Source organism: Panulirus ornatus, chromosome 15 (genome assembly GCF_036320965.1).
Source record: "Panulirus ornatus isolate Po-2019 chromosome 15, ASM3632096v1, whole genome shotgun sequence".
In the NCBI taxonomy this organism is placed as follows: Eukaryota; Metazoa; Arthropoda; class Malacostraca; order Decapoda; family Palinuridae; genus Panulirus; species Panulirus ornatus.
Window position 1 is genome coordinate 33,286,175 of NC_092238.1, and position 23,827 is coordinate 33,310,001.

Sequence of the window (23,827 nt, forward strand, 5' to 3'; positions counted from 1 at the left end):
TCTACAGAGCATCTCTATTGAATCTATCATATGCCTTCTCCAGATCCATAAATGCTACATACAAATCCATTTGTTTTTCTAAGTATTTCTTACATACATTCTTGAAAGTAAACACCTGATCCACACATCCTCTACCACTTCTGAAACCACACTGCTCTTCCCCAATCTGATGCTCTGTACATGCCTTCACCCTCTCAATCAGTACCCTACCATACAATTTCCCAGGAATACTCAACAAACTTTTACCTCTGTAATTTGAACACTCACTTTTATCCCCTTTGTCTTTTTTTTTTTTTTTTTTTTTTTTTTTTTTTTTATACTTTGTCGCTGTCTCCCGCGTTTGCGAGGTAGCGCGAGGAAACAGACGAAAGAAATGGCCCTACCCCCATACACACGTACATACACACGTCCACACACGCAAATATACATACCTACACAGCTTTCCATGGTTTACCCCAGACGCTTCACATGCCTTGATTCAATCCACTGACAGCACGTCAACCCCTGTATACCACATCGCTCCAATTCACTCTATTCCTTGCCCTCCTTTCACCCTCCTGCATGTTCAGGCCCCGATCACACAAAATCTTTTTCACTCCATCTTTCCACCTCCAATTTGGTCTCCCTCTTCTCCTCGTTCCCTCCACCTCCGACACATATATCCTCTTGGTCAATCTTTCCTCACTCATTCTCTCCATGTGCCCAAACCATTTCAAAACACCCTCTTCTGCTCTCTCAACCACGCTCTTTTTATTTCCACACATCTCTCTTACCCTTACGTTACTTACTCGATCAAACCACCTCACACCACACATTGTCCTCAAACATCTCATTTCCAGCACATCCATCCTCCTGCGCACAACTCTATCGATAGCCCACGCCTCGCAACCATACAACATTGTTGGAACCACTATTCCTTCAAACATACCCATTTTTGCTTTCCGAGATAATGTTCTCGACTTCCACACATTTTTCAAGGCTCCCAAAATTTTCGCCCCCTCCCCCACCCTATGATCCACTTCCGCTTCCATGGTTCCATCCGCTGACAGATCCACTCCCAGATATCTAAAACACTTCACTTCCTCCAGTTTTTCTCCATTCAAACTCACCTCCCAATTGACTTGACCCTCAACCCTACTGTACCTAATAACCTTGCTCTTATTCACATTTACTCTTAACTTTCTTCTTCCACACACTTTACCAAACTCAGTCACCAGCTTCTGCAGTTTCTCACATGAATCAGCCACCAGCGCTGTATCATCAGCGAACAACAACTGACTCACTTCCCAAGCTCTCTCATCCCCAACAGACTTCATACTTGCCCCTCTTTCCAGGACTCTTGCATTTACCTCCCTAACAACCCCATCCATAAACAAATTAAACAACCATGGAGACATCACACACCCCTGCCGCAAACCTACATTCACTGAGAACCAATCACTTTCCTCTCTTCCTACACGTACACATGCCTTACATCCTCGATAAAAACTTTTCACTGCTTCTAACAACTTGCCTCCCACACCATATATTCTTAATACCTTCCACAGAGCATCTCTATCAACTCTATCATATGCCTTCTCCAGATCCATAAATGCTACATACAAATCCATTTGCTTTTCTAAGTATTTCTCACATACATTCTTCAATGCAAACACCTGATCCACACATCCTCTACCACTTCTGAAACCGCACTGCTCTTCCCCAATCTGATGCTCTGTACATGCCTTCACCCTCTCAATCAATACCCTCCCATATAGTTTACCAGGAATACTCAACAAACTTATACCTCTGTAATTTGAGCACTCACTCTTATCCCCTTTGCCTTTGTACAATGGCACTATGCACGCATTTCGCCAATCCTCAGGCACCTCACCATGAGTCATACATACATTAAATAACCTTACCAACCAGTCAACAATACAGTCACCCCCTTTTTTAATAAATTCCACTGCAATACCATCCAAACCTGCTGCCTTGCCGGCTTTCATCTTCCGCAAAGCTTTTACTACCTCTTCTCTGTTTACCAAATCATTTTCCCTAACCCTCTCACTTTGCACACCACCTCGACCAAAACACCCTATATCTGCCACTCTGTCATCAGACAGGGACAGATGTTAGTCTCCATCCAAAAGAGATTACACTGTGAGTGAAAAGCCGTTTTTGGCAAGGCTGTGTTAAAGGGAGTATAGTCTTGATAAAGAACTTCTTACTCCAAAGGATGGGAAAAGTGCAGCTTTGGGCTGCAGGAACCTTTAGAAAGAAGTCCTGGGTAGCACTATGACTCATAGAAATTATTTTGGGGTAATGATAAATGAATTTATTCGGAGACGAAGATGCTGGGCAGATGAGAGCTGGGATAGGTAGCAGCAGACTTCAGGGAGAATAAGAATATGTTTGGGAAGGATGGTAATAGTGTGTGAAAAACAAGAGAACAAATGTAAGCATTGTTAAAGGGGCCAAATAGGGAAGTGTAGTGTAAGCAGGCAGAGATGAGGTGAAGAGATGGAGTGAGTACCTATTTTGGTATTAAATTCAGTGACATATGCTGTAAGTATGTCCTGTAAAGGATTTTCTTTTTTCACTGGGTGAGTGTCATTTCAAGTGTATCCTGACATTGAAAGGTATATGTCTGATTTTCCTTTACATATGATTTTATTGACTCTGTTGAAAATAACATTAGTAACATTTTCTGGAAGGGTTTCACATACTTTTACATCACTTGACTCCTTATTTTTCCAAATCTTCATAGCTTCCCCCTATTGACCCCTTTTTCATTATCATAGGAAAACAAAGAATTATTCCAATGAAGCTCCCTTGATCTTCAGATATTCTCAACAATGAATTATATTATTGCATTACAATTTTTTTATTCCATATCTGATAAGGTGGTTGTACTAAACTATACAACTTTAACAAAAATACTGTAAGTAGTGTTGAATCCAACAATCTATGTTGTATATACTACAGCCAATCACGAATTGGGGTTTGGATTGAAACCCATAAAACAAAAAAAGGGGGGCTTAAGAAACAGATGAAAGGGAATGAGTAATCTTGATATCCTTTAGGGAGGGAAAACATGCTCTTTACAAAGGGACAGGTCATATTCAAACACGCGAGTCAAGTGGTCAAAGAACAGTTGGTCTAAAATGCTCAGTCTGGTCTGTGTATTGAGTACTGGTGGGCATTAGGTGATGTCTGGTGAGGTTGGCTGCTTGCATTGGTGAGTTAGGAGTATGGTTGGTTGGTTGCATGAGTTGAGGATATTGAGTGGTTGCAGTTGTTTGTGAATAGTTCACCTCGGACATGGGAGTGGAGCCAAGTGGGACGATGGCCATTGAAATCTCCACAGAGATGAGTATTGGGTATGTGGAGTGGTAGGGTTTGTTTGTGAAGAGACAACCTGGACGTTTTGCATTGATGTTTGTTGGGTGTTTCTGATGGAGGTAAGGGGATATGTGAGTGGATTTGCAGTCACTGTACAATGCAATGGTATCAGTACTCAACAATCAGCCTCAAACCAAGCTCACTTCTAAGCTGGAAAGTCATGAAAAACTTACACACATTCCAGCCAAAGACAGCTGCCCACCCATGCTTCACTTTTATTGTTGCAAGCATTGCATTCAAAACCTTAAAGAATCTGCAAAGGGCTTGAACAGTGTATCAAACTTTCACATGAAACACTATGGCTTCACAAGAAAATCCCAAACATCTGGAAACATGCTGACATATTATCAGTCTTAAAGCCCTTCAAACTACCCAGCTCTCCTTCCTCCTACCACTCTATACCACTTCACAAACTACATGAAGACGTGATCCACAAGAGAATCAGGCAAAGTGTCTATCATCTACACAACATGGTTCCAGACCCAATCACTCCACTACCACTCTACACACTGACCTCACACTACACATTCTAATTAAAACCAGCATTAACAACCCCCTACCTGCACAATACTATTGCGCAGAAGATGCTTGTGGCATGAGAAGCATAGGAGGTGGGCAGATTAGAAAGGGTAGTGAGTGGTGGGATGAAGAAGTAAGATTATTAGTGAAAGAGAAGAGAGAGGCATTTGGATTATTTTTGTAGGGAAATAATGCAAATGAGTGGGAGATGTATAAAAGAAAGAGGCAGGAGGTCAAGAGAAAGGTGCAAGAGGTGAAAAAGAGGGCAAATGAGAGTTGGGGTGAGAGAGTATCATTAGATTTTAGGGAGAATAAAAAGATGTTTTGGAAGGAGGTAAATAAAGTGCATAAGACAAGGGAACAAATGGGAACTTCAGTGAAGGGGGCTAATGGGAGGTGATAACAAGTAGTGGTGATGTGAGAAAGAGATGGAGTGAGTATTTTGAAGGTTTGTTGAATGTGTTTGATGATAGAGTGGCAGATATAGGGTGTTTCGGTCGAGGTGGTGTGTTGAGTGAGAGGGTTAGGGAGAATGATTTGGTAAACAGAGAAAAGGTAGTAAAAGCTTTGGGGAAGATGAAAGTCGGCAAGGCAGCGGGTTTGGATGGTATTGCAGTGGAATTTATTAAAAAGGGGTGACTCTATTGTTGACTGGTTGGTAATGTTATTTAATGTATGTATGACTCATGGTGAGGTGCCTGAGGATTGGCGGAATGCTTGCATAGTGCCATTGTACAAAGGCAAAGGGGATAAAAGTGAGGGCTCAAATTACAGAGGTATAAGTTTGTTGAGTATTCCTGGTAAATTATATGGGAGGGTATTGATTGAGAGGGTGAAGGCATGTACAGAGCATCAGATTGGGGAAGAGCAGTGTGGTTTCAGAAGTGGTAGAGGATGTGTGGATCAGGTGTTTGCTTTGAAGAATGTATGTGAGAAATACTTAGAAAAGCTAATGGATTTGTATGTAGCATTTATGGATCTGGAGAAGGCATATGATAGAGTTGATAGAGATGTTCTGTGGAAAGTATTAAGAATATATGGTGTGGGGGCAAGTTGTTAGAAGCAGTGAAAAGTTTTTATCGAGGATGTAAGGCATGTGTACGTGTAGGAAGAGAGGAAAGTGATTGGTTCTCAGTGAATGTTGGTTTTCGGCAGGTGTGTGTGATGTCTCCATGGTTGTTTAATTTGTTTATGGATGGGGTTGTTAGGGAGGTGAATGCAAGAGTTTTGGAAAGAGGGGCAAGTATGCAGTCTGTTGTGGATGAGAGAGCTTGGGAAGTGAGCCTGTAAAATTCTTACTCTTTAATGGAGCTGTTCTTTCTCCAACCCTTTCCACTTTCTTCCAACTTGACCACTCATTGTCTCCAGCAAACCATAACATGAATCTTCTCTTAAATGCAGATGACCTCACAATCACATCACATCATCCTGACAACACAGTAATAACAGCAAACATGTAGTGCTAAACTACACGGTTGGAACAAAGCTCCCAGAAGTCTTCAATCGCTCTTTTAACCCTAGACAGACAGATATCCAACTCACCCTCCAGTCACTTGCACTAAACAAAACACCAACCATTTTTGGCATCACATATGACCCACACATGACATTCACTCCACATACCAATAACATCAACTCAAAAACAACACACAAACTGATTGCTGTTAGAACACTAACTAGCATGAGTTTGAACAAGAAAAAGAATTCCATAATGTTCTTTGTAAACAATTCACCTGCTTCATTCTGAACTACTTCTCACCTGCCTGGTCCTTCACCCTCTCAAAACCAAATATAACAAAGCTGTAAACTGCATAACATGGGAGATGAGGGGACTTTGGAAGTGTATCAGTTATTGTTTGCTGATGATGGAGCACTGGTGGGAGATTTAAGGAAAAACTGCAGATGCTGGTGACTTAGTTTGGAAGAGTGTATGCAAGGAGGAAGTTGAGAGTGAATGTGAATAAAATCAAGGATATTGGGTTTAGCATGGTTGAGGGTCAGGTTAGTTGGAGTGTGAGTTTAAGTAGAGAAAATTGGAGGAAGTGAAATGTTTTAGATACGTGGAAGTGGACTTGGTGGCATATGGAAGCAGAAAAGTGTTGTAAAGTGGGTGAGAGGATGAAAGTTCTGAGAGCATTGAAGAATGTGTGGAAAGAGAGGTTGTCTGGAGGGGATGGGGGGCAAAAATACGTAATTTGAAGGTATTGTAAGTTAAACAGCATTTTAAGGATTTGAGGCATGGGTTATAGATGAGGATGTGCAGATGAAGGCAGAAGTGTTGGAATGGAAATGTTTAAAAACAATATGTGGTGGTAAGGTGATTTGATTGAGTATGGGTGAGAGTTTAGTAATGAAAAGAGTGTGGTTGAGAAAGCTAGAAGGGATGTGCTGAAATTGTTTGGAAATATAGAGAGAATGAGTGAGGTGAGGTAAACAAAGAAGATTTATTTTTGAGAAGGGGTAGGCCATATTGGAAATGGAAAGAAAATGAGTGAGGTGAGGTAAACAAAGAAGAGTTATTTGTCAGAAGGGGTAGGCCATATTGGAAATGGAAAGAAAATTTGAAAAGTATTTAGAGTGATTTTGGCCTGAACATGCAGGAGGATGAATGGCATGTACAGGATAGTGTAAATTGGAACTATGTGGCTTACAGGTGTCAGCATGCTGCCAGTGGACTGAACCAGGACATGTGAAGTGGCTAGGGTAAATCATAGAAAGGTCTGTGGGACCTGGTTGTGGATATGGAGCTGTGGTTTTAGTGTATTACACATGACAGCTAGAGAATGGATGTGAACAGGAAACGGTGATCAAAGAAAGAGGCGGAGCTAAGATGCCGTTGGTACACAAGTTTTTCTGGTTGGTGGTGTTCAGGTCTGGGGGACATGAGGATAAGCTGGTGGTCCGATGGCATCATGTCCCAACTAGCCTATCTATGATATGCTAGTGTATGAAATGAAGGAGCTTATTATAAGGTTTTTGTTACTCCCAGTTTAGGTTCCATGATCATGTATGTCTTGTCTTAGATACTTGAGGATGAAGTTTCACACAGAAGGCTGAAATAGATCATTATTCTTATCGAAGGTCTGGGTTCTTTTCCTTTGGACCTATATAGTTAGGGACTTAGTTGTTGATTAACAGATCCCAGTGGCATATCTCTACAGAGGGTAGAGGGGGAAAAAATATTGCCCCATTGTTATCAACCTTTGGTGATCTCTTGGATTTTTCAACCTTCATGCCTATTAGTCCTCCAGGGTATTTCATTTTTACCTGTTTTTTGTCTAGCACGTTCCCATAGGAAGTGGAAGGTGGGGAGAGAGCCTCTGCTGTGCAATCCCTTTCTTCTGGTGCTTTTAAGGGGACTTTTTTATATATATATCTCTTAAGGGCAGACCACCTCACTTAGACCTTGAGTCTGTGTGTTTATGTAACTACATACTTATCATGCACATGCTTTAAAGGAAACACCTCAGAGGACAAGAGCTAAGGAAGGAGTAGAATTTCTTCAGAAGCAGGAGTTTTGGGAGTGTTTGATAGAATGTAAGGTAGTAAATTCTAGTTTGATGTGGGTAAAACTGAAATTGGATGGCTAGAGATGGGTGATTCTTAGTACTTATGTGCCTGACCATGAGAAGAATAAGATCACAAGAGGCAGGTATTTTGGTAACAAGCAAATGAGTTTTGTCAGCAATATTGATGTAAGAGACTTGGTGTTTGTGATGGATGATTCAGATGTGAAAGTAATTTGACAGTTGAGGGTATAATTGGAATGCATTAGGTATTCACTGTTATGAACGGAAAAGTTGAAGAGCTTGTGGAATTGTGTACTGAAAAGACTGGTGTTTGAGAATACCTTATTTGAAAATGAAGGATATATACAAGTATACATATGTGAGTAAGAGAGATGGTCACTGAGCATTATTAGATTATGTGTTGATTGATATGTTTGTAAAAAATACTTTTGAATATAAATGTGCTTAGAAGGGCAGCTGGTGGAATGTCTGATCTCTGTCTTGTGTAGGCAAAGATATGTAGAGGTTTTCAAAAAAGAGGAAAGAATGTGAGGGGAAAAGAGAGTGTTGAGAGTAAGTGAGCTTGGAAAGGAGACTTGTATGAAGAGATACCTGGAGACATAGAGTATAGAATGGCAAAAGGTGAGAGTAATGAAAGCGAAGGGAGTGGATGAAGAATGGAGGTATTTAGAAAATGCATGTGGCATGCGGAAGGTGGGAGGTGGGCAGATTAGAAAGGGTAGTGAGTGGTGAAATGAGTAAGGAGACTTTGAAGTGAACAAGAAAAGAGATGCATTGGGGTGGCACTTTCAGGGAAGGAGGCAAATGATTGGTTAACGCATAAAGAAAGCAGCAGATCAAGAGGAAAGCACGTTGACCCCGGTATACCAAACTGTTCCAATACACTCTATTCTTTGCACTTTTCTCACCCTCCTGTATGTTCAGGCCCTGATCCCCCAAAATCTTTTTCACTCCATCCTTCCACCTCCAGTTTGGTCACCCACTTCTCCTTCCCTCCACCTCTGACACATATATCCTCTTTGTCAATTTTTCCTCACTCATTCTCTCCATGTGTCCAAACCATTTCAACACACCCTCTTCTGCTCTCTCAACCACACACTTTTTATTACCACACATCTCTCTTACCCTTTCATTACTTACTCGATCAAACTACCTCACACCACATATTGTCCTCAAACATCTCATTTCCAACACATCCATCTTCCTCCGCCCAACCTTATCTATAGCCCATGCCTTGCAACCATATAACACTGTTCCTTCAGACATACCCACTTTTGCTCTCCGAGATAACGTTTTTGCCTTCCACACATTTTTCAACTCTCCCAGAACCCTTGCTCTCTCCCCCACCCTGTGACTCACTTCCACTTCCATGTTTTCATCCGCTGCTGAGTCCACTAGCAGATATCTAAAACACTTCACTTCCTCCAGTTTTTCTCCATTCAAACTTACCTCCCAATTAACTTGTCCCTCAACCCTACTGAACCTAATAACCTTGCTCTTATTCACATTTACTCTCAACTTTCTTCTTTCACACACTTTACCAAACTCAGTCTCCAACTTCTGCAGTTTCTCACCTAAATCACCCACCAGCACTGTATCATCAGCGAACAACAACTGATTCACTTCTCAAGACTTGTCATTCAAAACAGACTGCATACTTGCCCCTATCTCCAAAAAGTCTTGTATTTACCTCCCTCACCACCCCATCCATAAACAAATTAAACAACCATGGAGATTACACATCCCTGCCACAAACCAACGTTCACTGGGAACCAGTCACTTTCCTTTCTTCCTACTTGTACACATGCCTTACATCTTTGGTAAAAACTTTTCACTGTTTCTAGCAACTTACCTCCCACACCACATAATCTTGAAACCTTCCTCAAAGCATCTCTATCCACCCTATCATATGGCTTCTCCAGGTCCATAAATGCTACGTACAAATCCATCTGTTTTTTAAGTATTTCTCACGTACATTTTTCAAAGCAAACACCTGATCCTCACATCCTCTACCACTTCTGAAACCACACTGCTCTTCGCCAGTCTAATGCTCTGTACAATCTCTAGAGTGCCACTTAGAAATTGTGATGAGTTTTATATAGGGCAGATTGGTAAGGATCTTTCAGTTAGACTTAAGCAAGATGAATATAGTATAAGAACAGGACAAGAAACAGATGTCTTGTTTGATCATGTAAAAAATTATGATCATTGTATTGAGTGGAGTAATACCATCTCATTTATTAACTCTAACTCCTGTACCACAAGAAATATCATTGAATCTTCTATTATTAGATACACAAAGAATTATAACATTAGTATCATTGAAGGTATACATAAATTGGATAGCTTTATTGTTGATGGAATTTGTAAACAGTTCCCTTTCTTGTTCACGTAATAAGTTTATGATATGCTTGATGTCAGATTTGAATGCACCTGACCTCCATTCAGGTAGTTACTTGTTTACCAAATGGCATCCTAGCTACATCTCTTCATTGTATATCAACTGACTGTTATATTTCTTTTATTTATCTCCTCTGATGATATGATTATTACACAAAAGTATACTTGGGAACTTATCATGTTTCATTTCCCCGTAGACTCAAAGGAATATATATACATACATATACATTTACATCTTTCCCCCTCCAATTTGGTCTCCCACTTCTCGTTCCCCCCACCCCTGACACATTTATCCTCTTTGTCAATCTTTCCTCACTCATTCTCTCCTTGTGATCAAACCATTTCAAAACACCCTCTTCTGCTCTCTCAACCACACTCTTTTTATTGCCACTCATCTCTTACCCTTTCATTACTTACTTGATCAAACCACCTCACACCACATATTGTCCTCAAAAATCTCATTTCCAACACATCCACCCTTTTCCACACAACTCTATCTATAGCCCACACCTCGCAACCTTATAACATTGTTGGAACCACTATTCCTTCAAACATACCCATTTTTGCTCTCTGAGATATGTTCTCGCCTTCCACACATTTTTCAACAATCCCAGAACTTTCACCTCCTCCCCCACCCTGTGACTCACTTCCGCTTCCATGGTTCCATCCGCTGCCAAATCCACTCCCATATATCTAAAACACTTCACTTTCTCCAGTTTTTCTCCATTCAAACTTACCTCCCAGTTTACTTGTCCCTCAACCCTACTGTACCTAATAACCTTGCTCTTATTCACATTTACTCTCAGCTTTCTTCTTTCACACACTTTACCAAACTCAAGTCACCAGCTTCTGCAGTTTCTCATGCGAATCAGCCACCAGCGCTGTATCATCAGCGAACAACAACTGACTCACTTCCCAAGCTCTCTCATCCACAACAGACTGCATACTTGCCCCTCTCTCCAAAACTCTTGCATTCACTTTCCTAACAACCCATTCTTAAACCAAGCAAATAACCATGGAGACATCACGCACCCCTGCTGCAAACAGACATTCACTAAGAACCAATCACTTTCCTCTCTTCCTACTTGTACACATGCCTTACATCCTCGATAAAAACTTTTCATTGCTTCTAACAACTTGCCTCCCAAACCATATACTCTTAATACCTTCCACAGAGCATCTCTATCAATTCTATCATATGCCTTCTCCAGATCCATAAATGCTACATACAAATCCATTTGTTTTTCTAAGTATTTCTCACTTACATTCTTCAAGGCAAACACCTGATCCACACATCCTCTACCACTTCTGAAACAACACTGCTCTTCCCCAATCTGATGCTCTGTACATGCCTTCACCCTCTCAATCAATACCCTCCCATATAATTTCCCATGAATACTCAACAAACTTATACATTTGTAATTTAAGCACTCACCTTTGTCCCCTTTGCCTTTGTACAGTGGCACTATGCATGCATGGCCCCAATCTTCAGGCACCTCACCATGAGTCATACATACATTAAATATCCTTACCAACCAGTCAACAATACAGTCATCCCCTTTTTTTAATAAATTCCACTGCAATACCATCCAAACCTGCTGCCTTGCCAGCTTTCATCTTCTGCAAAGCTTTTACTATCTCCTCTCTGTTTACCAAATCATTCTCCCTCACCTAACACATTCAACAAACCTTCAAAATACTCACTCCATCTCCTTCTCACATCACCACTTGTTATCACCTCCCCATTAGCCCCCTTCACTGATGTTCCGATTTGTTCTCTTGTCTTATGCACTTTATTTACCTCCTTCCAAAACATCTTTTTATTCTCCCTAGAATTTAATGATACTCTCTTACCCCAACTCTCATTTCCCCTCTTTTTCACCCCTTGCACCTTTCTCTTGAACTCCAGCCTCTTTCTTTTATACCTCTCACAGTCATTTGTATTATTTCCCTGCAAAACTCGCCCAAATGCCTCTCTCTTCTCTTTCACTAATAATCTTACTTCTTCATCCCACCACTCACTCCCCTTTCTAATCTACCCACCTCCCACGCTTCACATGCCACAAGCATCTTTTGCACAAGCCATCACTGCTTCCCTAAATACATCCCATTCCTCTCCCACTCCCCTTACGTCCTTTGCCCTCACCTTTTTCCATTCTTCACTCAGTCTCTCCTGATACCTCATCACACAAGTCTCCTTCCCAAGCTCACTTACTCTCACCACTCTCTTCACCCCAACATTCTCTCTTCTTTTCTGAAAACCTCTACAAATCTTCACCTTCGCCTCCACAAGAAAATGATCAGACATCCCTCCAGTTGCACCTCTCAGCACATTAACATCCAAAAGTCTCTCTTTTGTGCGCCTATCAATTAACAAGTAATCCAATAACGCTCTCTGGCCATCTCTCCTACTTACATACGTATACTTATGTGTATCTCTCTTTTTAAACCAGGTATTCCCAATCACTAGCCCTTTTTCAGCACACAAATCTACAAGCTCTTCACCATTTCCATTTTACAGCACTGAACCTCCCATGTACACCAATTATTCCCTCAACTGCCACATTACTCACCTTTGCGTTCAAATCACCCATCACTATAACCGTCTCATGCATGAAAACTACTAACACACTCACTCAGTTGCTCCCAAAACACTTGCCTCTCATGATCTTTCTTCTCATTCCCAGGTGCATATGCATCAATAATCACCCATCTTTCTCCATCCACTTTCAGTTTTACCCATATCACTCTAGAGTTTACTTTCTTACACTCTTATCACATACTCCCACCACTCCTGTTTCAGGAGTAGTGCAACTCCTTCCCTTGCTCTTGTCCTCTCACCAACCCCTGACTTTACTCCCAAAACATTCCCAAACCAATCTTCCCCTTTACCCTTGAGCTTTGTTTCACTCAGAACCAAAACATCCAGGTTACTTTCCTCAAACACACTACCTATCTCTCCCATATATATAATCAATATAGATAAATATAAAAGCTTTGCGGCAGATGAAAGCTGGCAAGGCAGCAGGTTTGGATGGTATTGCAGTGGAATTTATTAAAAAAGGGGGTGACTGTATTGTTGACTGGTTGGTAAGGTTATTTAATGTATGTATGATTCATGGTGAGGTGCCTGAGGATTGGCGGAATGCGTGCATAGTGCCATTGTACAAAGGCAAAGGGGATAAGAGTGAGTGCTCAAATTACAGAGGTATAAGTTTGTTGAGTATTCCTGGGAAATTATATGGGAGGGTATTGATTGAGAGGGTGAAGGCATGTACAGAGCATCAGATCGGGGAAGAGCAGTGTGGTTTCAGAAGTGGTAGAGGATGTGTGGATCAGGTGTTTGCTTTGAAGAATGTATGTGAGAAATACTTAGAAAAGCAAATGGGTTTGTATGTAGCATTTATGGATCTGGAGAAGGCATATGATAGAGTTGATAGAGATGCTCTGTGGAAGGTACTAAGAATATATGGTTTGGGAGGCAAGTTGTTAGAAGCAGTGAAAAGTTTTTATCGAGGATGTAAGGCATGTGTACGTGTAGGAAGAGAGGAAAGTGATTGGTTCTCAGTGAATGTAGGTTTGCGGCAGGGGTGTGTGATGTCTCCATGGTTGTTTAATTTGTTTATGGATGGGGTTGTTAGGGAGGTGAATGCAAGAGTTTTGGAAAGAGGGGCAAGTATAAAGTCTGTTGGGGATGAGAGAGCTTGGAAAGTGAGTCTGTTGTTGTTCGCTGATGATACAGCGCTGGTGGCTGATTCATGTGAGAAACTGCAGAAGCTGGTGACTGAGTTTGGTCAAGTGTGTGAAAGAAGAAAGTTAAGAGTAAATGTGAATAAGAGCAAGGTTATTGGGTACAGTAGGGTTGAGGGTCAAGTCAATTGGGAGGTAAGTTTGAATTGAGAAAAACTGGAGGAAGTAAAGTGTTTTAGATATCTGGGAGTGAATCTGGCAGCGGATGGAACCATGGAAGCGGAAGTGAATCATAGGTTGGGGGAGGGGGCGAAAGTCCTGGGAGCCTTGAAGAATGTGTGGAAGTCGAGAACATTATCTCGGAAACCAAAAATGGGTATGTTTGAAGGAATAGTGGTTCCAACAATGTTGTATGGTTGGGAGGCGTGGGCTATGGATAGAGTTTTGCGCAAGAGGGTGGATGTGCTGGAAATGAGATGTTTGAGGACAATATGTGGTGTGAGGTGGTTTGATCGAGTAAGTAATGTAAGGGTAAGAGAGATGTGTGGAAATAAAAAGAGTGTGGTTGAGAGAGCAGAAGAGGGTGTTTTGAAATGATTTGGGCACATGGAGAGAATGAGTGAGGAAAGATTGACCAAGAGGATATATGTGTTGGAGGTGGAGGGAATGAGGAGAAGTGGGAGACCAAATTGGAGATGGAAAGATGGAGTGAAAAAGATTTTGAGTGATCGGGGCCTGAACATGCAGGAGGGTGAAAGGCGGGCAAGGAATAGAGTGAATTGGATCGATGTGGTATACTGGGGTCGACGTGCTGTCAATGGATTGAATCAAGGCATGTGAAGCGTCTGGGGTAAACCATGGAAAGTTCTGTGGGGCCTGGATGTGGAAAGGGAGCTGTGGTTTTGGGCATTATTGCATGACAGCTAAAGACTGAGTGTGAACGAATGGGGCCTTTGTTGTCTTTTCCTAGCGCTACCTCGCACACATGAGGGGGGAGGGGGATGTTATTCCATGTGTGGTGAGGTGGTGATGGGAATGAATAAAGGCAGACAGTGTGAATTGTGTGCATGTGTATATATGTGTGTCTGTATGTATGTATATTTGCGTGTGTGGACGTGTATGTATATACATGTGTATGGGGGTGGGTTGGGCCATTTCATTCGTCTGTTTCTTGGCGCTACCTCGCAAACGCGGGAGACAGCGACAAAGCAAAATAAGATAGAATAAATAAAATATATATGTATATTTCTTTCATACTATTCGCCATTTCCCGTATTGGCAAGGTAGCGTTAAGAACAGAGGACTTGGCCTTTGAGGGAATATCCTCACCTGGTCCCTTTCTCTGTTCCTTCTTTTGGAAAATGAAAAAAAAAAGTGAGAGGGGAGGATTTCCGGCCACCCGCTTGCTCCCCGTTTAGTTGCCTTCTATAACACGCAGGGAATACGTGGGAAGTATTCTTTCTCCCCTGCGTGTCATAGAAGGCGACAAAAAGTGGAGGGAGCGGATGGCTGGAAATCCTCCCCTCTCATTTTTTTTCCCCCCCAAAAGAAGGAACAGAGAAGGGGACCAGGTGCGGATATTCCCTCAAAGGCCCAGTCCTCTGTTCTTAATGTTACCTTGCTAACACGGGAAATGGCGAATAGTATGAAAGAAAGATATATATTTTATTTATATATTTTGCTTTGTCGCTGTCTCCTGCTGCCAAATCCACCCCCAGATATCTAAAACACTTCACTTCCTCCAGTTTTTCTCCATTCAAACTTACCTCCCAATTGACTTGACCCTCAACCCTACTGTACCTAATAACCTTGCTCTTATTCACACACTTTACCAAACTTAGTCACCAGCTTCTACAGTTTCTCACATGAATCAGCCACCAGCGCTGTATCATCAGCGAACAACAACTGACTCACTTCCCAAGCTCTCTCATCCACAACAGACTGCATACCTGCCCCTCTTTCCAAAACTCTTGCATTCACCTCCCTAACAATCCCATCCATAAACAAATTAAACAACCATGGAGACATCACACACCCCTGCCGCAAACCTACTTTTACTGAGAACCAATCACTTTCCTCTCTTCCTACACATACACATGCCTTACATCCTCAATAAAAACTTTTCACTGCTTCTAACAACTTACCTTACACACCATATATATTTAATACCTTCCACAGAGCATCTCTATCAACTCTATCATATGCCTTCTCCAGGTCCATGAATGCTTCATACAAATCCATTTGCTTTTCTAAGTATTTCTCACATACATTCTTCAAAGCAAACACCTGATCCACACATCCTCTACCACTTCTGAAACCACACTGCTCTTCCCCAATCTGATGCTCTGTACATGCCTTCATCCTCTCAATCAATACCCTCCCATATAATTTCCCAGGAATACTCAACAAACTTATACCTCTGTAATTTGAGCACTCACTCTTATCCCCTTTGCCTTTGTACAATGGCACTATGCACGCTTTCTGCCAATCCTCAGGCACCTCACCATGAATCATACATACATTAAATAACCTTACCAACCAGTCAACAATACAGTCACCCCCTTTTTTAATAATTTCCCAGGAATACTCAACAAACTTATACCTCTGTAATTTGAGCACTCACTCTTATCCCCTTTGCCTTTGTACAATGGCACTATGCACGCTTTCTGCCAATCCTCAGGCACCTCACCATGAATCATACATACATTAAATAACCTTACCAACCAGTCAACAATACAGTCACCCCCTTTTTTAATAAATTCCACTGCAATACCATCCAAACCTGCTGCCTTGCCGGCTTTCATCTTCCGCAAAGCTTTTACTACCTCTTCTCTGTTTACCAAATCATTTTCCCTAACCCTCTCACTTTGCACACCACCTCAACCAAAACACCCTATATCTGCCACTCAATCAATAAACACATTCAACAAACCTTCAAAATACTCACTCCATCTCCTCACATCACCGCTACTTGTTATCACCTCCCCATTAGTCCATTCACAGAAGTTCCCATTTGCTCCCTTGTCTTATGCTCTTTATTTACCTCCTTCCAAAACATCTTTTTATTCTCCCTAAAATTTAATGATACTCTCTCACCCCAACTCTCATTTGCCTTCTTTTTCACCACTTGCACCTGGCTCTTGACCTCCTGCTTCTTTCTTTTATACATCTCCTACTCATTTGCATTATTTCCTTGCAAAAATCGTCCAAATGCCTCTCTCTTCTCTTTCACTAATAATCTAACTTCTTCATCCCACCACTCACTACCCTTTCTAATCAACCCACCTCCCACGCTTTTCATGCCACAAGCATCTTTTGCGCAAGCCATCACTGCTTCCCTAAATACATCCCATTCCTCCCCCACTCCCCTTAACTCCTTTGTTCTCACCTTTTTCCATTCTGTACTCAGTCTTTCCTGGTACTTCCTCACACAAGTCTCCTTCTGAAGCTCACTTACTCTCACCACTTTCTTCACCCCAACATTCTCTCTTCTTTTCTGAATACCCCTACAAATCTTCACCTTTGCCTCTACAAGATAATGATCAGACATCCCTCCAGCAGTTGCACCTCTCAGCACATTAACATCCAAAAGTCTCTCTTTCACGCGCCTATCAATTAACATGTAATCCAATAATGCTCTCAGGCCATCTCTCCTAATTACATACGTATGCTTATGTATATCTCGCTTTTTAAACCAGGTATTCCCAATCACTAGTCCTTTTTCAGCACATAAATCTACAAGCTCTTCACCATTTCCATTTACAACACTGAACATCCCATGTATACCAATTATTCCTTCAACTGCCACATTACTCACCTTTATATTCAAATCACCCATCACTATAACCCGGTCTCGTGCATCAAAACCACTAACACACTCATTCAGCTGCTCCCAAAACACTTGCCTCTCATGATCTTTCTTCTCATGCCCAGGTGCATATGCCCCAATAATCACTTATCTCTCTCCATCAACTTTCAGTTTTACCCATATCAATCTAGAATTTACTTTCTTACACTCTATCACATACTCCCACCACTCCTGTTTCAGGATTAGTGCTACTCCTTCCCTTGCTCTTGTCCTCTCACTAACCCTTGACTTTACTCCCAAAACATTCCCAAACCACTCTTCCCCTTTACCCTTGAGCTTCGTTTCACTCAGAGCCAAAACATCCATGTTCCTTTCCTCAAACATACTACCTATCTCTCCTTTTCTCTCATCTTGGTTACATCCACACACATTTAGACACCCCAGTCTGAGCCTTCGAGGAGGATGAGCACTCCCTGCGTGAGTTCTTCATCTGTTTCCCCTTTTAGAAAGTTAGAATACTTAAGTATACATGGATGAATAGGATAGATGGTACCAGGTATTATTGGATTGCATACTGATTGATAGGCATGCTTAAGAGAGACTTTTGGATGTGAGTGTGTGGAGAGGAGCAGCTGTTGGGATGCCTGAACATTATTTGGTTGAGGCAACGGTGAAAATTTGTTGTTTATTTTTGGAAAGGTGAATGATATTAGTGAGAAGGGGGTGTAGAACTCTCTTCCCCATATTGCACAAAGAAGCTATCTGTACAAATACATGTATGACTTATGTTGAGACTGAAAATGGGATAACATGGCCTTTTATTGTTAAGCATCTGCTTGCATCCAGTGATACTGTGATGGTAAGTACTTTTTCTAGAAACAGTAATGTGTTTCTATCTTTAATTGAATTTTCAGACTGTCCTTGTCAGAAAACCTGCCTTCTGCTTTATATGCCAAAGAACACACCCACATGCACACATATGAAGACTTAAAAGCATATTACATTCTCATATGATTAAAGATATGCATGCAGAAAATTCAGAAATAAAAATATTGATACATTATCTACCTTTGTTTAACCATGGTGGTGTTATGTGCAAAAAAAAATAATAATAAAGTTCAGTCTTAAAGACACATATTCTTATGAAATTAAAGATATGTATCTAAAAGAATGAAAAATGATAAAAAATTAAACATTTCTCTGCCTTTGTTCAGTTTTTTGTGGTGATTACTAAACTTAGACAATTTTAAGAAAAATGGCTCATGTATGTTCTCATGTGAAGCATGTACATGCAGTTGCATAAGTTGACTCATATGAGGCATGCTGGAGTTTGAGGGTTAAGACATTTTTATGATAGATGGAATTTAAGAGTGCTTATAGATGATTATTTTCTTTCCCAGGTTATACCTGCCAAGGATAATGTTAAGAAGCCAAGCAAGAAGCACTGCCATTTTATATACTTCTTTGGCAGTGAAAATTAGTAAGTAAATTTAGATTTCTGTAGACATTTGTTTTTTGAATGGATATGAAATGTGTAGACTGTGTCAACTCTATCATATGCTTTCTCCAAAGCCATAGATTCCTGTTCTGTTGCTCTAAATTTTTTTCATGCACATTCTTCAGAGCAAATACCTGTTCCACACATCGTTTACCACTCCTGACACCGCACTGTTCCTCCTCAATCTGATGCTGTATGCATGTTATTGCCCTCTCAATCACCTCTCTTCCGTACAACTTAAACCAGATACACCTATCAGATTTATACCTCTATGATTTGAACACTCACCTTTGTTTCCTTGCCATTGGCACTATACATGCACTCCACCAGTCCTCAGGCACCTCACCATGATCTAAACATACATTGAAAATCCTGACAGACCCAACAGCACCACAGTCACCCACTTTCTGAAGATACTCAACTGCAGTACTGTCCACTCCAGCCATCTTGATGCATTTCAGCTAATGTAGTAAAGTACAGTGTAATGATTATTTTCAAGAATGGGTGAAAGCTGAACTAGTTTTGAGCTGATCCTAGGAGCAAAGAGTCCTCAGGATAATGGTTAAAGCAAGACATGCAGTTACCCCCAAATAACCACTTATTTTATACGTGAAGAACTTGGCTCAAAGTACACTATCTAACCCTACGAATGAATATGTTTTTGCCGCTGAAAGATCTGAGATGTTTGATGAACACCTAGCATTCTCAAAACCTTCAAATATGAAAATAAAAGATGCTCTGAATGTGGATGGGGAAAAGAATACTGCCCACTTATATGCACATTGTAGAAGGCAACTTAAAGGGATGGGAACAGGTGCTGGAAATCCACTCTTTTTGTATTACTTTTCAAAAGACGAAATAGAGGAAGTAGCTAAGCAAATAATTTTTTCTCTTAGGCTCATTAATCTGTTCCTTATGCTACACAGGAAATAAGACACACATGTGAAAGAAGAAGATAAGGAAAGATATTAAAGAATAGTTTGGTCTTAACTCAAGAGGTAGGTTTTCCTTGGTTCCCTTCCAAGAAGGTTCCTGAAATCAAACGTTGCAGGGACTGGGTGACACAGCCAAAAGAAACACTGATTCTGTAAAAACAAAAAGTAAATTCTTTCAGCTTGATAATGTTCATGCACACAGAAAAAGAAAGATATTTGCTGATTGCTCCAGTTTTGATGAAGTACAACTGTAGGCTTTATAGCAGTTACTAAAGAAGAATATCATATAACAAAACTGCCAGAGAATTGTACACATTTACTGTAAAACTGTATGGTATTCCAGTGCACATAGATTAATTGAGCACTGACATAAAGAAATCTACAATCTACCCAGCAGGCTGCTCTTAGATTAATTGAGCACTGACATAAAAAGAAATTTACAATCTATGATTCTGAGAGTGCACTCTAAGTCATATCACATTATATTCCAGTGCATCCCATAGTTAAAGAGGTTAAAGATTGGATTGTGAGAATTCCCTCAAAGCATAAGGGCTTAGAATTCTGCTGGTGTCATGGACATGGTATTAGCAGTCTTGAAATAGTAGACTCTGAGGTAAAAGCAATTAGTAATCTGTGTATGAGGATTACACCTCACAGTGATTTTATGAATAGAATATGTGATTATGTCAGATGTAAATGGCAGTAGTTGGAAGGAAGCCAGTGACCAAGGAGGTATGTTTGTAGTAATATCCACCTGGGTATTGGGAGTGTAAGTGACACCTCCATAGTGAGCCAGCACTTCAGTGGTTGTCAAGTCGCACTCCTCTGACACAAGTGGCTGTCTTTCCTTTCTGCTTCACCCATATGTGGACTGCTGTCATTCTTTCCATAGACATACAATGTCACCTTGTCATGCATAACACTTGACTCACACAGCTTATTCTTCGTAACTAAATTTTCCTGCAGTGAGCACTTATGCACTAGCCCTGCCTTTTGGCAAAATGCAAGGAGAAATAGATAGAAGCAATAGGTAGGAACATTAGGTAGAATTATTGGATGGGAACATTAGGCAAAAGCAGTAGGTAGAAGCAGTCAATAAGAACATTAGGTAGGAGCCTCTGCAAATACTGCACTAGAGTTGCTCTTTGCCAGTGTCCTGTTAAGGGTGCAGCACAAAAGGCTTAGAAGTGGCACTGGAGTTAGCTAGTTATGGAGATTCTACTGCTGTGGCAATCCCCTTGAAGGAGTTCCTGTTGGTAACAAGCATCACTGTAGATAGATAGATAGATAGATAAATGGCATGCCAAATGAGACTTGGAAGCCCAAAAAAGCATGAAACCACAGAAGATAGAGGAAGTTGTTAAAGTATGGCATTCCTTCAGTAGGAATTGTCATTTGTTGACTGAAGACTGGTCATATTATATTGACCTATGGTTACTGATTGGGGAAGAGATATGCCCCATTATTTGACACTTGCAGTTACAACATTACCATGGAACATGTTCTAACAGGTTGCCAAAAATATAGGAGTTGTAGTCAAATATGAATTGTATACTGTAATAACAATGGAAGGAATATAAATATGAGAGAAATTTAGAGTGATGTTAATGTTAATAGACTCGAGAATTTTTTAAAAGCCAAAATATATTATATAAATAGTTTTAAGTTTGTAGAAGAAAGCGAAAATATAATTCTGTGTAAGTAGTTTTTTCTTTATGAGCTGTTTATAGACATCTTTTTCTTGCTAAAAAGCACTGAATAACAATTAGCTTTTAGTTCTGTACAAAATCTACCGAGATAAAATCACAGTGACAAGTATAATGTAGGGGGGAAAGAACTGTACCTTCATATTCCCCATATGTTGTAGTAGGTGACTAAAGGGGGCAGGAGTTGGGGACTGGAAGCTCTCCCATTCTTGTATTTCGATTTCTAAAAGAAGAAGCAAGGAGTCAAGTAGGGAGTGTTCATCCTCCAAGGCTCAAATTGGGTTGTCTGAATGTGTGTGGATGTAACCAAGATGAGAAAAAAGGAGAGATAGGTAGTATGTTTGAGGAAAGAAACCTGGATCTTCTGGTTGTAAGTAAAGGGGAAGAATGGCTTGGAAATGTCTTGGGAATAAAGTCAGGGGTTGGTAAGAGGACAAAGAGTTATGGAAGGAGTAGCACTCCTCCTGAAGCAGTGTGTGTGGGAGTGTGTGAAAAAGTGTAAGGAAGTAAATTCTTGATTGATGTGGGTAAAACTGAAAGTGGATGGTGAGAGATGGGTGATTATTGGTGTTTATGCACCTGGCCATGAGAGGAAAGATCATGATAGGCAAGTGTTTTAGGAGCAGCTAAGTAAGTGTGTCAGCAGTTTCGATGTACAAGACCAAGTATTAGTGGTAGGTGATTTAAATGCAAAGATGAGTAATGTGGCAGTTTTGGATATAATTGGTGCGTATGGAATGTTTGGTGTTGTGAATGGAAATAATGAAGAGCTTGTGGATTTGTGTGCTGATAAGACTGGTGATTGGGAATACCGAGGTTAAAAAGAGAGATACACACATGTTTATGTATATGAGTGGGAGAGGGAGAGATGGTCAAGGGCATTATTAGATTATGTATCGAAGTGATAGGTATGTGAAAGAGAGACTTTTAGATGTTAATATGTGGAAAGGGGCAGCTGGTGGGATGTGTGATCACTCTCTTATGGAAGCAAAGTGAAAGATTTGTTGAGGTTTTCAAAAAAAGAGGAGAATATAGGAAAGAAGAGAGTTGTGAAAGTAAGTAAGCTTGGAAAGGAGGCTTGTGCGAAGATGTACCAGGAAAGATTGAGTGTATGTGGCAAAAGGTGAGAGCAAATGAAGTGAGGGGAGTGGGTGAGGAATGGGATGTATTTAGGGAAGCTGTGCTGGCATGCGCAAGAGATGCTTGTGGCATGCAACAGGTGGGAGGTGGGCAGATTAGAAAGGGTAGTGAGTGGTGGGATTAAGAAGTAAAGTTGTTAGTGAAAGAGAAAAGAGAGGTCTTTGGATGGTACTTACAAGGAAGGAGTGCAAATGACTGGGAGACATAAGAGAAGGTGGCAGAAGTATAAGAGGAAGGTGTAGGGGTTGAAAAAATGGGCAAATAAGAGTTGGGGTGAAAGAGAGTATCATTAGATTTTGGGAAGAATAAAAAGATATTTGGAAGGAGGTAAATAATGTGTGAAAGACAAGTGAACAAATAGAAACATCAGTGAAGGGGCAAGAGGGGAAGTGATAACAGGCAGTGATGGAGTGAATATTTTGAGGGATTGTTGAATGTGTTTGATGAAAGAGTGGCAGATGAAGGGTGTTTTGGTCGGGACGGTGTGCGAAGTGAGAGAGTCAGGAAGAGTGGTTTGGTGAAGAGAGAAGAGATGGTGAAAGCCTTGCGGAAGATGAAATGTGGCATGGCGGCATGAGTGGATGGTGTTGCGGTTGAATTTATTAAGAAAGGGTGTGAATGTATTGTTGATTAGTTGATGAGGCTATTCAGTGTATGTATGAATCTTAGTGAAGTGCCTGAGGATTAGTGGAATGCACATATAGTGCCATTTTACATAGGCAGAGGGGGATAAAGGTGAATGTTCAAAGTACAGGGGCATAAGTTTATTGACTATTGTCTGGAAAATTGTATGGGAAGGTATTGATTGAGAGGGTGAGGGTATGTGCACAGAATCAGATTGGGGAGGAGGGCTGTGTGGTTTCAGAAGTGGTAAAGGATGTGTGGATCAGGTGTTTACTTTGAAGAATGTATGTAAGAAATACTTAGAAAAACAGATAGATTGGTGTATGGCATTTATGGATGTGGAGAAGGCATTTGATAGGGTTGATACAGATGCTTTGTAGAAGGTCTTAGGAATATATGGTATGGGAGGTAAGCTGCTTGAAGCAGTGAGTTTTTATCAAGGGTGTAAGGCATGTGTATGAGTAGGTAAAGAGGAGAGTGATTGGTTCCCAGTGAAGGTCAGTCCATGGCAGGGGTGTGTGAAGTCATCATGGTTTAATTTGTTCATGGATGGGGTGGTTAGGGAAGTAAATGCAAGAGTTTTGGAGAGAGGG

The 23,827-nt window shown here is 40.9% G+C and overlaps 1 protein-coding gene across 1 annotated transcript in view; it reads left to right on the top strand.

Annotated features, from left to right (window-relative positions):
* Nucleotides 1-23,827, top strand: part of Ndf (Nucleosome-destabilizing factor) — a 224,419-nt gene that overhangs the window by 14,112 nt on the left and 186,480 nt on the right. The window contains exon 3 of the mRNA XM_071670757.1: nucleotides 18,732-18,811. Within this exon, the coding sequence (XP_071526858.1) occupies nucleotides 18,732-18,811 (80 nt within the window). The remainder of the gene's footprint in view (nucleotides 1-18,731; nucleotides 18,812-23,827) is intronic.